At 36.8% G+C, this 13842-nt stretch overlaps 2 protein-coding genes across 2 annotated transcripts; one reads left to right on the top strand and one right to left on the bottom strand.

Moving 5' to 3' along the window:
• Positions 1 to 1468: 1468 nt before the first annotated feature.
• On the top strand, positions 1469 to 9868 carry LOC140937554 (geranylgeranyl transferase type-1 subunit beta-like). Its single transcript, XM_073387112.1, has 9 exons — positions 1469 to 1599; positions 3620 to 3747; positions 4365 to 4435; positions 4878 to 5020; positions 5754 to 5886; positions 6083 to 6128; positions 7314 to 7498; positions 8057 to 8165; positions 8642 to 9868. The coding sequence occupies exons 1-9, from the start codon at positions 1478 to 1480 to the stop codon at positions 8779 to 8781; spliced, it is 1077 nt and encodes a 358-aa protein (XP_073243213.1). The 5' UTR covers positions 1469 to 1477; the 3' UTR covers positions 8782 to 9868.
• LOC140937553 (carbohydrate sulfotransferase 1-like) lies at positions 9432 to 11511 on the bottom strand. The gene has a single exon (XM_073387111.1). The coding sequence runs from the start codon at positions 11405 to 11407 to the stop codon at positions 10268 to 10270; it is 1140 nt and encodes a 379-aa protein (XP_073243212.1). The 5' UTR covers positions 11408 to 11511; the 3' UTR covers positions 9432 to 10267.
• Positions 11512 to 13842: the final 2331 nt, after the last annotated feature.

Here is a 13842-nt window from a genome sequence, read left to right as displayed (position 1 = left end):
TTGGATTTTACTAAAACAATTATTCCTCTCGCCCTCACGGCCTCTGAGTCAATAGCCCATGAGACCGAAGGCCGAATGGGCTATTGACTCAGGAATAATTGTTATGGCTCATATACAATGATGACAGAGCCGATCGGCACCTGATAATGGCTAAGCCAATCAGATCTCTAGAATTGCATTATCCAATGATTCAGTTTTTACTGAATAGTTGTTTTTCTGATATGCGTCTCTCTTTATGCGATTTTACAATTAGCTATGGCCAAAAGTGTTACAAGTAATCAAAGGAAATGCCATGAAATTAAAGCGTAACACTGCGTAGTAGTCTACTTTCTATTTCACGAATTTTGAAGTAAAATCGCTCTCTTAGGTTTTTATTCGTATAATGGTGCTGAATCATACGGGAAACAGCATTAAACAAGGGGATCGCCGTAAGTACTAAGAGGGATAGTCCATTACAGGGATATTACTTTATGTAACTGACGCCAGAGACTCCTCTAAAAGTAAACATAGAATAGAGAAAGACTGAGGAAGTTATTTTTCTAATCTTTAAGATCTATGTGACCGGCATGTTCCATCAGGCGCTTTAAGTATCGGTATCTTAGAAAAAAAACCGTACAAACTAGTGATCAGTGAAAGTTGTTATTTAGTGGGCCTGGACCAGTAAAAATCTTGAATGCTAAGCAGACTGGTAAATTTTTTTTGTCTGAAATTTCGATTTGCAACCATAACTCTCTGCAGGGGCTAAAAAAAAGAAAAATGAAAACGCGAGATTTAAAATGCAGCAAACAGAAAATGATACACTAAGAAAAAAGTAAGGGTTGTCCAATACTCCGACAAATTTATGTATGGAACCCGAAAAATTTATGCATGGTATTTTGTTGTATCAATATTACACAAAAGTATAACAATAAAGAACGAAGCAAAACAATGAGAAATTTAACAAAGCCATGCATAAATTTGTCGGAGTACTGGACAAGTATAGAAAAAGTGGGAAGCCCTCGCCTGCTTTCTGATAGAGCCCCACGGTTAATGTGGATTACTACTTCCCCTGGGAACCAAAGGGACGTCGTTGATGGAGTAGTCATGGTGGTTTTAAAAAGTGATATGAAAAGTTGGTTTGAGTAGATGATCGTGATTCGTGCAATTCGTCACATGACACAATTCGCGTCAGTCTCTCGAAGACGATCTTTTCTTCCCTTTTTCTGCGGTACGTCCATACGCAGGGGGAGGGGGTAGCTATTGGGTAGCTATAGTACGCCCAATCGGTTGTCCACTGGCGAATGGTTAATCAAAAAACCTAAAAATCGCCTTTTGCAGATTTTTTCACCACATTTTACATTAAATAGCCAGATTCGGTTGTTTTATGCTGAAAAGTGGATTTTTCTCAAACTTGTGACATGTGAGTCTCAGTCCCAGTCTCTTCTCCTAAACACTTCAATGAGGCTTACATAACGGATGTTTCTTGGAAACGAACAAAATGGAGAGTGAAGAGAAGCTCCATGAATCAAATGAAGATTTTGTTTGCAAGAAGCACGTAAAATTCTTTAAACGATGCTTGGATATACTACCATCAGCATACTCTTCTCTAGACACCAGCAGGTTTGTTTATCGTTCTCAACTATTCTGTAGATCACTCTGAGCTTTAATTCAAATGTCAATACGAATCGTATAATATAAACTAAGGTAAAATCGCAAAGCCAATACCGTGTGTACTAATTGTTGTAACAGTTTTATTTAAGCATAGGCTTGCTCATTGCAACTATGTCAGTGATGACCCTTGCAATAGAGGCCTTAAATATTTAGGTGTACTCTTTCAATAAAGAATACTTGAACCCAAGATGCAAAGAATAGAAAACTTTAAGGGGCCCATGCAGTCTCTGGCAATATCTGCATTGTATTTTTGTACATGACTACTCTGCAAGCTCTCTTTTGTTTATTGGCCACGGAGGAGATTGACTGCATCAATTCAATTAATTACAGTCAAACCCGCTTAATGGACACCCACTTAATGTGGACACCTCATTATTACAGACAGTTTCCCTTGTCCCTGGAGAAAGAAAGCCCGCAGTTACATTTTCCCTAAATTCAAGCCACTTAATATGGACAATTTCTATGGGATTTATGGTCCTTCCACCAACAAATCGTTTCGCCTACATCCTGTTCACTAACGTCTTAGGTCATTATTTTTGCTTATGTGTTAGGTCATTTCGCTAACGTTTTATAAGAAAAGTGTTATAAGTCGTTTTGGTAACATCTGGTAAGTCATTCTTTGAATAAGAACAAAATTTCCTCAAGAATCTTACTCTAGAAGAATAACGCCCTGCGGCTGCTTATTTTTTATGTCAAAGAATTCTGTTATGAAGGATAGCCCACAGCAACTACAAATCAGTGGTTAAAGTAATTCGGGCACTGCCAGTGTGGCAAGTCTGGTGTTGCCAAAATCTGCAATCATCACATTTTAGGACCTATATATTATTAGTAAATGTAAAAGTGAAGTAATATTAACCACAGACTCCAGTGTTCTGATATAAAAGTGGGGCGCTCAGATGATAATTAATTAATAATAATAATTTTATTGATTTGTATTGCGCAAATATCAATCCAGGGAAAGAAATTTTCATCTGCGCATAACATTGACTCAACAAAATCCTAAAATCCTAGTACATATTCCAAAAAAAAAAAAAAAAAAAAAAAAAAAAAAAAATTTACACATCGTTCCTAAAAATTAGTAAAAATAACAATTTAAAAACAAAAATTAATCTTTAAAATCCTATATACAAATCCTTCTTAATAAAGAGAATAAAAACAATAAATTAGCTGGGAAACGCCTTCTGAAATAAATGAGTTTTAAGAGCCTTCTTGAAAGCATTAACTGAAGATATATTTCTAATAAAAAGGGGAAGATCGTTCCATAATTTAGGGGCAGCCATATAAAAAGATCGATCACCAAGCGTGGAAAGAGACTTGCATGGTGGAATGTTAAGAAGTTTGCCGTTATTTGATCTAAGATAGTACCTACCCCCTGTGTCTATCGGTGATACAAGTTCGGAAATGTAAGTCGGAGCAAGTTTATGAATGGCCTTAAAAGTTAACAATAAAATTTAAAAAAAAAAAATTCGGGGACTGCCAGTGTGGCAAGTCTGGTGTTGCCAAAATCTGCAATCATCACATTTTAGGACCTATATATTATTAGTAAATGTAAAAGTGAAGTAATATTAACCACAGACTCCAGCGTTCTGATATAAAAGTGGGGCGCTATATGATCTACTATGACCTCTGAACATTTTGATTAAGTACCAAGCAAAAAGTTTTGTTTGATTCTTTTGGTTTGTCAGAATGCTTAACTATTCAATTTGTCATCAAGTCTTACTTAAACTTTTAGTAAGTAAAATATAACAAACACAAAATCGATGTCAGTAAACCATGAGTGAAAGATGTTAACAAAACGACCTAACACATAAGCAAAATGACTTAAGATGTAAGTGAACAGGACATAGGTGAAATGACCAATAAAGTGAAAGGACCTTTTATGGCCCCCTCAGTGTCCGTATTAACAGGGTGACTGTAACTCTCAAGATGAACGCTACAATGTGCATCTTTTCTGCTTTGATTGTGACAGGGTAACTGTGGCTTTCTTTGCACTTTCTGGTCTTGATATTTTAAATTCACTCCACATAGTGGAGGAAAACAAAAAGGAAATAATAGAATGGATTTACTCAAACCAGAAGCTGCCAGATCATACTCCTGGTAAGTTCATAACTGCAGTTTTTAAAGTATGACAAAGCTAATAACTTTGATAGAAAGAATCATTATTATTTCAAAGTTGTTATCTTTACGCTTTTCAAAATTTTTCTATTCGGAACAATTTTTTAATGAATCATATTGCAAATGTATATGGCCAAGATTTCTTTTTTTGTGAGAAAATTCCAGCCTCAGCTGAAACTCCAAATAGCTGAAAAGGTTTGAAGCAGCAATTTGTACAAAGTTCAAAACAAAACTTAAATCTTCCTTTGGATTAGACTTCAAAGACTTAGACTTTTGAATTTGACCTTAATTTTTTAACCAAACTAGCTAATATTTGCTGAGATATAAACTTAAAGCATGTGTGTTGGATAAGTTTACAAGTCGCTGCTAACATAAATAACTTAAGAGTAAACTTGGCAGCTACTTTAGAGTTTTACAAACCTTCTAGAGCTATATTGTGAAATTTCAATACTTCTTGAGAGTCTAAATGTTAGCAAGCCCCAGACTCTGAGACCAAGAATTTGAGAAATTTTGGGAAAGTCGGCATTTTTGCATAGACAATCCTATATTCTTGTAAAGTTTGTGATCCTAAAATGTTTATGTTTTTTTCAATGTTTCAGCTGATACAGACTTGACAAGGTGTGGGTTCCGTGGCTCATCCACATCAGCTCGTCATAAGGTTCTATCAGAGGTGAGAATAAAGCTTCCAGTTTTAGATGTTGGCTTAATGACAGTTCCTCAGAGGTGTACAGCCAACTTAAAACACCAATGGTTGTCTTTCCACTAGGCTATTAAGTAAGACTTAAGAGCTGCTAAGTTTTACTTAACCAAAAATGCATGTGTGAAGGCCTAAGTAAAATCTCAAGTAACTTTGCATCTCATTTAAGTCGGAAAGTTGAAACCAGGGGTTGAAACAATTCAAGAAAGTTTCAAGTGACTTGAAAACCATTCTTATGACCAACTTAGCTGACTTGCGGTTTCTTGAGCTTTGAGAATGGTGAAATATGTCAATCAATCTTAATTATATTGCATGGGAAAATAGGCTTAAGTTAACCTGAAGTAAAAAGAATCGTTTGTGTTTCAACGTTTATTTTACTTCAAGTAACAGTCTCTTTTATTCTTACATTTTTCAGGGTGTACATGATTATGATTGCAGTCACATTGCCATGACATACACAGCCTTGGCAAGTCTTGTTATCTTAGGAGATGATTTATCTCGGGTTAATAGACCAGCTGTTATTGAAGGCTTAAAGGCATTACAACTCTCTGATGGCAGGTCAGAATATTACTGTACTCTAGGAGATCTAATTCTATCAGTGTACAGAAATCTGTGTTAACCCAAACCATCCCTCGTCTTGTCTAAATATCTGCTTACACTTTGTTCTAACACCTCACTTAATAATTTTGTATTTTTATTTATTGGATAACTATCCAATTAAGGCCAAAAATGATACATCATTTGAATGCATTTTCACTCAGAATTTCTTTTTAAGTCACACCTAGCCAGTGAACAGGCTCACTTGTGTGAGTTCAGTGAAAATTTTGCCAGCAGAGTATTTTTTCCCTAACTCACACAAGCGAGCCTGCTCTCACACAGGCTAAGTCACACCACACCTTTCACAGTAGCCCACGGGCTTAAGCCAAGAAGAGAGACATACATGTAAATCTTACATAAAAGTACCTTCAGGATGCTATTTTTAAAAATGTAACCTTTGAACATGCTTATAACTCTGCCTAGGTAAATATATGCCAAGGCATTGCTTTGGATCCTAATTGTCATATTGTTAGGAGATAATAATATTGATGTCGGTCACTATTGGGACTTAAAGAGTTAAACAGCAACTTTAAATCAAATTTTCTGGGTGGAAAGATTCCAAAACAAAAACAAAATACAGGAAATATGAAAACCGCAAGAGCTGGACATGTGCTATTTCTCAGTTGGTGATAGTAAGATGTGAGAAATTCTTGACATTCTACTTACATGTAAATATTTAAATCTAATTTTGCAGTTTTCGACCCACTGTGGAGGGTAGTGAAAATGACATGCGATTTGTTTACTGTGCTTGTTGCATTAGCTACTTTTTAAATGACTGGAGTGGATTGGATACCTCTAAATTAGTAGAGTACATCCGAAAAAGCATGGTAATTATTCTTTTCTTGTTCATACATGTATATATACAGAAGAAATTGTGACCCTGAGAACTAATATATTAACTGTTAAATTTTGTAAAAAAAATACATTGTAATGTACTTCAAATTTATAAAAAGATCTCTTGCTGATCACTTTGTTATGATGTATTTTAAAGCCTAAAATGTTGTCTGTTTGACTGTTTGCTAGTCATATGAGTATGGTTTTGGCCAAGGACCAAGCCTGGAAGCTCATGGTAAGTTTTGTATTTAAGTATTACCATTTTGGCATTGTATTATTTTTGTTTAGCTTTCACCTAATATGATAAGCATGGTCACAAATACCTATTTTGCTATTCAGGTATAACAGTAATACTTGTAACAAGAATTGACAAATAATTGGTTTTATGAAACAAGGAATGAAAATTTTATTGTAGTTTATTTCCTCAAAAAACAGTTAGGAGTTCTCAAGAACTCACTTGAATGTATCCGTGTGCTTCATATTGAACTGGAATTTAAAAGTGCTGGGTTTTGAGGAGAAGGGCAAACTGGAGTACCCATACAGTAGACCTCATCTTGGAGCAGTGGAGAGAACCAACCACAAAATCAACCCACATACAGGCAGTGTTCTTACCAGACCGTGGCATTGTGGCATTGCCGCACTTTTTTGGGGAAATGCGCCACCATAATTAGCCAAAGGGGTCCCAAGGGGCAAAGAAGGAAAAAAAAAACTATTACAAAACATACGTAAGCATACATTCACATACGTACATCTCCTTATAATGTAAGCCAAAATTTAATTGTTTATGTTGTCTTTAGACAACATCCATCATTATCTAAGAGTCAGACCTGTTAAAACGTTGAGTCAACTGTATCTAAAAATTGTGACCCACTTTTCTCCCTCATGACCAGGCCCTTTTAGCTTCTCTTTGGGTCCTGTAGACCCCAGTGTATGAAATCCTGGTGAGAACACTGTACAGGTTAATGGCATGGACGCTGGGATATGAACCTGAGCCACATTAGTGGGAGGCGAGTGCTTTCACCACCTCACCACTCTTGCACCCCCAAAGGACCCTAACTAATAATAAACATGAGCTTCCAGTTAAAGGGAGATCTAAAGAGATATAGACCAGCTACTGCCATATGTTAAGAGAAGAGGATTATTCATTAAGGATTTACCAATGAAATTCTTTGTGGGAGTTTTCCCAGCTCTGTGCAAAGCTGCTATAGGATGGAATGTGGTCAGTTTTGGGGCCAAGACCCCTCTTAGGGGTATGTGTGAGAACTGGGATGTTGGATGGAGACTGGGAACAAGGTTTCTCCAAAGGTTACCATCTCTACTCAAACCACAGTTTCTTTTCACCAGTAACTAAGTCTTCAAGTATTGTAACATTGCATGTATTTTCAGGACACTAAAGATAATCAATTTTTTTTCGTTCCAGGTGGATCAACTTTCTGTGCAGTAGCATCCCTTGTCTTAATGAATCAACTGGATTCTTCTCTTGTGGCAGATGAACTTGAACAAATAAAGAGGTGGTGTTTATTTCGTCAGAAGTCTGGATTTCAGGGCCGTCCTAACAAACCAGTAGACACTTGTTATTCCTTTTGGGTGGGAGCATCATTAGAGGTATTTAAATGGACAGTTTCCTGCAAGAATAGGAAAATTTACACTCTTCTTCTTTCAATAATATTTCTGTATTTTGGTAAATTCCCAGGAAATGTACATCTACACTGTGAATATGTAAATCAAGTTAAACAATGCCATTCAGGGCTCTAGGCCAGTACTATGTGGTCAGTGGTGGCTCCTGGCAGCTTACTTACAAGTATGCCTAACTGTAGAGGAATTCCTAGATTCTCCCACAAAACTAATAACCAACTAGACGATAAAATAATTATTATTTTATTGCTAAGCATTCTCCCTGGTTCTCTCAGGTAATTATAGCTTCCAAGCTCGCTACTTCTTTTCTTAAATCAAAGTCTTGCTGCTGATCAAAACAAAGTATGTAGTTGTGGGATCGGGTTTCTGGGAAACTGCCCACCGACCCCTCCCCTAAGCTAACATGAACACTTACTTCTCACTTAGGGCAACACGTTGGCTTAGGGAAGGGATAGATTGTCAGTTTCTCAGAACCCTAAATTGATCCTAGGTTTGTACATCATTTTACTTTTTCTTCTCCGTATCTAGTTACTAGGTGCATTTTCTTGTGTGGATTTTCCATCCAATCGCGAGTACCTCATGTCAACACAGGCTCCAGTCACAGGTGGCTTTAGCAAGTGGCCAGGGAACCACCCAGGTAAGTATTATATACTGTTTATATGTCAAACCATCAGCTTATTTTTATACAGTCTAGTCAGTCTGGATACCAACCACAAGGATATAACATAGATCTAACATGATCAGTTAGACTCTGTATGGATATTTCAAATGAAATCAAAGTCACCACAATTGCTTTTCATGAAACGAAAATGAAAGAGACAAAAGTGATGACTGCGTTATAACCCTTCCGTTCAAATTTGACAAATTATGTTAATCTTGCAATGATGGCAAAGAAATCTACCAAAAAAGTGTGCTGCATGTTCAGAGTTTTTGCTTTGCTTATTAAACCTGTTTCTTTAATTATTTTTGTTGTTTCCATTTTCATTGTCGCGCTTGCTTGAGCTCACTAGAGTGTTATGACACAAAACAAAATAATTCTTGATAACTTCATTCTAGTTTTACAGCCTCATTTAACACAGTAATATAGCTTTCATATTTATCATTTGTTTATAGATGCTTTACATACATACTTTGGACTGTGTGGTTTGTCATTGATGAGTGAACCAGGACTGCGAAAAATTCACGCAGCATTGAACATTACTCAGAGAGCTGCTGATCATTTGCATCAATTACACAGCAAAATGAACAGATGATGGTCACTTGAAAATGATTTTAGGAGGTCATAATATGCACCCCTAGACTGTTCACAGTCCCCTATTTTTTCATAAGATTGCTGAGAACAAACACTGCAGGTGACCATCTTGACCTGAAAATGACTATCTAATCTACTCAGGGGGTGAACACAGTTTGGGATCACTCCCCCCACTACTATCAACCCTGATGCCCACTCTCCTTGGTTCATTTGAACCCAATTACAAAATGGCTGCCAGGATGGTGAGCACTTGATCTTGACCACCTTATGGAAAAATTGGGGGCCGTGGACAGGTTACTGCACCCCTGGTAACAAATTTTTGAGAAAAATTTTATGTCATACTGTGTCAAAGAATAATCATAACCTATTCAAAGTACTGCTAAAGAGATTTAATTTGAATAGCCACACAACAGGATTTCATACACAGTATCAAGGATTTGGAATGAGCATCCTGTCTTCATAATTCTGAGACAGAGAGTGCAAGTGTTAGTTTAATAAGATACAGGAGTCTTATAGGCTCCATAGGTATTTTTAATATAAAAGAACGAAAACCATCAAGTTGGAACATAACTTCAAGTAATTTATCAATACCATAACCTCATTTATTTGGGTCTATTTTTTTGTATTCAGAATCACCCCTTCACCCTAAACTAACATAAATGTCCACACGTGTCTGTGGTTTATTGAAATTATAGTTTTATACTCAGCACCCTGTTGAGGGTTTAAGTTATTAGTACAAAATTAATTATTATTATTATTATTAAATGCTCTGCAAAATAACATGAAAAATGAAATGTACATGCACTTTCTAAAAACGTAGATAGAAAAACTGTAAACGAAGTGTTAAGTTAAAAAGATATGTTGTTGTTCAATTTTACACAAAATTTCATTTTCTTTTTCAAACGCATTATCATTAATCACCTTACCTAAAAACAATGAAAAATAAAACTTCAACGAAGACAAAAATTGAATCACTCTATATAATTAACTTGCACAATCAAGTTTTGATCCAACAAAGAAATGAAAGAAAATTGTTTCTTTTGGTCGAGGCACTACGTATTTTAAATATAGTTTATTCCACTTTCTTACAGTAGTTTATACAATAACAGAAAATTATATTAATTAATTGCTAACAATATAACAATGCTACTTGTATAGAATGTCTAAAAGTCCTTAGATCCTTTCACGTGGTCCACTGTTAAGACTTCACCGAAACCGGGAACCGCGTGTGCAAAATCTCTAGCATCCAGGGTAAGAAAGCAGCGGAAATGATCCAGTATTTTAATATCTTGCAATGTTTTTATCAGACTCTCAATAGTGCGCATACTCAGGATGGTCTTGGAAGTTGGGGAGAAATTGGGGAAGGAGGCAAATGCTTGGGGTTTTTAGGCCTAATAGTCACGGTTGATTGAGCTGATAGTAATTTTTATTCATTTTACTTGAAAGTTGATTCTCCTAATCAAAAATTTACTGTGCTTTCTTTTTTATCAATCTTGAAACCAGTCTTTTGCTTCATAATCTTGACTATAAAGGGGAATTGATATATTACTCTGTAATTCGAAAGAATTATCTAAGAGTGTGTAACCCATCAACTTAATAACACCTTTACAATACTTCTCAATGATAGCAATTTCATGAGGATGCACCTTCCATCTCCATCTGTTGATAGCAGCTTGTGCATCATCAACAGTGAACGCAGCTTGACTGCCCGTTATTTTTATCTCATCTCTACTTTTGCTTGGATGTGTGACTCGATTCAACCAATCAGCAACACTTTCTATAACAGACAGTCCCGCAAACTTGTACAAACGCCTTAATTGTTTCAGTGGCTTGTTGGCTAAATCTTCGTATCGCAGCAACATTGTACGGCTGCGCAACCAGTCAGGTAAATATCTTAAAAAATACAGGTTCTCCTCGGTTATTTTGCACAGATCATAGCTAAACTTCCTTGTGCCTAACTTGCCAACCCCGCCCTGTTCTTTATAAAAACGTACGCTTAATGAGGAAGGTATCACAGCGCGAGGATCTCTCACTAGAAACACGATTTTACAATCTATATCTTCAGAATTACAAGCAGAAATGATGCTTTGAAGACTGTTTTGCGGAATGCGACTTAGAAGTATCTTTATAACAGTTAGCTGGTAGTGATTTTTGCATGCATTTCCTAGGGATTTACTTGTCATTTTTGAGCACTTTTTGTAATCCCATTTCTCGTCTGACAGATTATAAGGACACAGAGGAGGTGAACCAATCGCTTGACTTATTTTAGGGTGAACTGGTCTCCGATAATACCATTCTATATCTTCAAGAAAAAGCGGCTCATCAAAGCTACAGCCGAGAACCTTTGTCAGGAAGATTTCCGCAAGACCTTTGTAACCCACGTTAAATTTTTGTTGAGTCCTCTGCACAGTTTGAAGCGGTTCATACAAATAAAATACGTCGGGATGATGATTAAAAATATCACCGGTGATGGAAGACCCAGAACGGCCATGAGACACAATAATCACATTCCTCCTGGCAGCCATGTTTGGTAGATGCATCTTAAATTGTTGAGAACTTATTTTTTTGTTGTGATGGTCGCGATAATTGTTAGCTGACTCATCTGACCGTTCCACTGAATCACGCATGCCCAGAAACAAACTAAAAATGAAAGAACATGAAAGACATCCTGCTAAGAATCCACGGAGCCATAGCGGAAGTATCCATCTTCTGCACGCTCGTTTCCAGTTCATTGTATAGTTTTACCTCACTAGAGAAAACAAATCAAATATAATTGAGCTGCCTGTTTGCCTGATTACCAGGGATTACATCTTCTGTACGCTCGTTTCCAGTACATTGCATAGTTTTACCTCACTAGAGAAAACAAATCAAATATAATTGAGCTAGGGAAGGGATGCAGGGGGTAACGTTTTGATGGTGGGTAGGGATGGGCTGGTTCAAAAGACTCGCCAGGCTTCCGTTGTGAGTAGAACCCCTCCCCCTTGATAATACAACAACAGATCGACCATATGGGAGGCAAAGTTGGTGCCTTTTTGTAGTATAAACTAAGGCCGTATCCTTTCCTATTCTGGTTTTTATGCAAAACGCGAAAATCAATGCCTGGTAATCAACTTGTCAGCGCGGGCCGGTCCCAACACCCTTACCACACCAGGATGGGGTATTAACGGTTTTAAAATCCACCAGGATTCTGAGCTTGTAAAATTCCATAAACCCTTTTTTCTTTTTTCAAGGGTGCTAGTTCAGTTGTTTGCCTGATTACCAGGATTACAGAGAACAGGAAAGCAACCTAGCAAAACCAAATTATATTTGATCAAAAGTCCTATTATGGCTCCTAATTTCCCCTAGAAGATTTCTAAAAAGCATCCTTAAACATTCTCAGCCTGGTTTCTTTCTGTGGTAGGTCACTTGAATCAAGAGAAGATCTTACTTCAATGAATTTCTTATCCATCAAAAGAATCAGATATGTAACGAAAATTTCTGGCCCCTAGCTCAGTTCCTCGACTTGGAATAAAAATAAGGAAGTATTCTGCGGTTTTAGTGATAGAATAATCAGCGCTTTTTTGAAAAAATTACTTTTCTGAAACTAAACGTATTCAAAAAATATATATTTTGTAAGGCCGGGAATAAAAAAGAATAATTTTATGGTTTGTCTTCATTTTAATTATGCAGCTGCTTATTGACTTACCTTCGGCCAGACTGCATTTAGAAAAAATAACCGTGAACTGCTGAAAAAACCGCTAGCTTCAGAGGTTGCTTGTTTGCTCAATAACCATGTTTGTAACCTGTTTGTATCCATCTGACAACAATTATTATGCAAACATGCTTCAAGCATAATTGACCCGCCCCCAACTGATTTGGCTCATTTTAATTCTAACGAAATACATTTTCGTTTCATAAGTTACCCACTGAGAGAGAACCAACATGGTAGAAATCTGTATACACTTTTTCTTTTGTTGTTCCAACATTGTGACTACTTGGTTACCAGTATTTGATAATGCTTATTTGTTGTTTGTATTTGTAGTGTTGTTTTTCCACTTTTTCGTTGAAAAAAGCAAAATGTTAAACGGAAGAGCCAACATGATTGTCACTATAGGAAATATACTCTCCAAGAAAGGAGACTGAAGACTGAACTGTTTTTATTTTTATTCTAAAAACGTGTTCTTAGCCTACTTGAACGATACGGCAGGTGTGAGGGGGTGAACAATGGCCGAGTAGTTGTACAAAGAAGAATGGAACGAGTCTACTGTCTAATAGCGTCTAAGAGCAAGAGAGAATGAGCTAAGAGATCGAATCCCACATACGTCACCTGCCTCTTCCCATGAAAAATATTTCAAATCTATTCTTGGTTCTTTGTCCTACTGCGTGGTTGTTTTAAGGACGCCACCTTATTGGTTGGTTAGAGTGGCGATGGAGAGATCTAAAGGTACTCTGGATAGCCTGGAAAGTGTTTTCAAGGCATTTAGGAGGAAACGGTCGTTGGGTACCCCTGAACTGCCACGTGGAAAAATCGACGGTATCTTTGGAACTTTCAGATCCATTTCTAAATTTCGGAAGTGTTTGTGATAAGTTCTGATATCTCATTTTCTTGACGTTGCGAAGAATGAACCGAGCTCGTTTAAGAACTTGGCATACACTTGACCTTTTCTGAGTGAATGCACATTGAAATGGCAAGAAAAGTCATGAAGTTTCGCGACGTTGGAAACCTTAGAGTATGGAGGCTACTCATAGTCATATAGTTCTTTTTTATTTTGAGTCACTAGAGAGGTGTACTTGGAACCTGTATGTTGAACGGCCCTATTTAAGCGGTCTGCAGTCTTTATTATAGAGCCATTTTTCGAGCTGCGGTTTTCTGTCTTTCGTCAGTTCCGGCCATATAACTTTGTCTTTAGGCAAATTAAGGTAACAAGCAAGCAGTTTGCAGATTCGATCTTTGTATAAATCGTCAATCAGCCGTTTTCCTATTCTTATTTACTCCTTTCACTTCTTTCAAGTGAGATTTTAAGTTAGTTGCAGAAATTTCTAGGAGTCCAAATCAGAATTTAAAGAATAAAAGGTTATGAAA

The sequence above is a fragment of the Porites lutea genome, chromosome 5 (genome assembly GCF_958299795.1).
Source record: "Porites lutea chromosome 5, jaPorLute2.1, whole genome shotgun sequence".
Taxonomy (NCBI): Eukaryota; Metazoa; Cnidaria; class Anthozoa; order Scleractinia; family Poritidae; genus Porites; species Porites lutea.
Note: the sequence above shows the minus strand (reverse complement) of the source record. Positions and strands in the feature narration are given on the sequence as shown.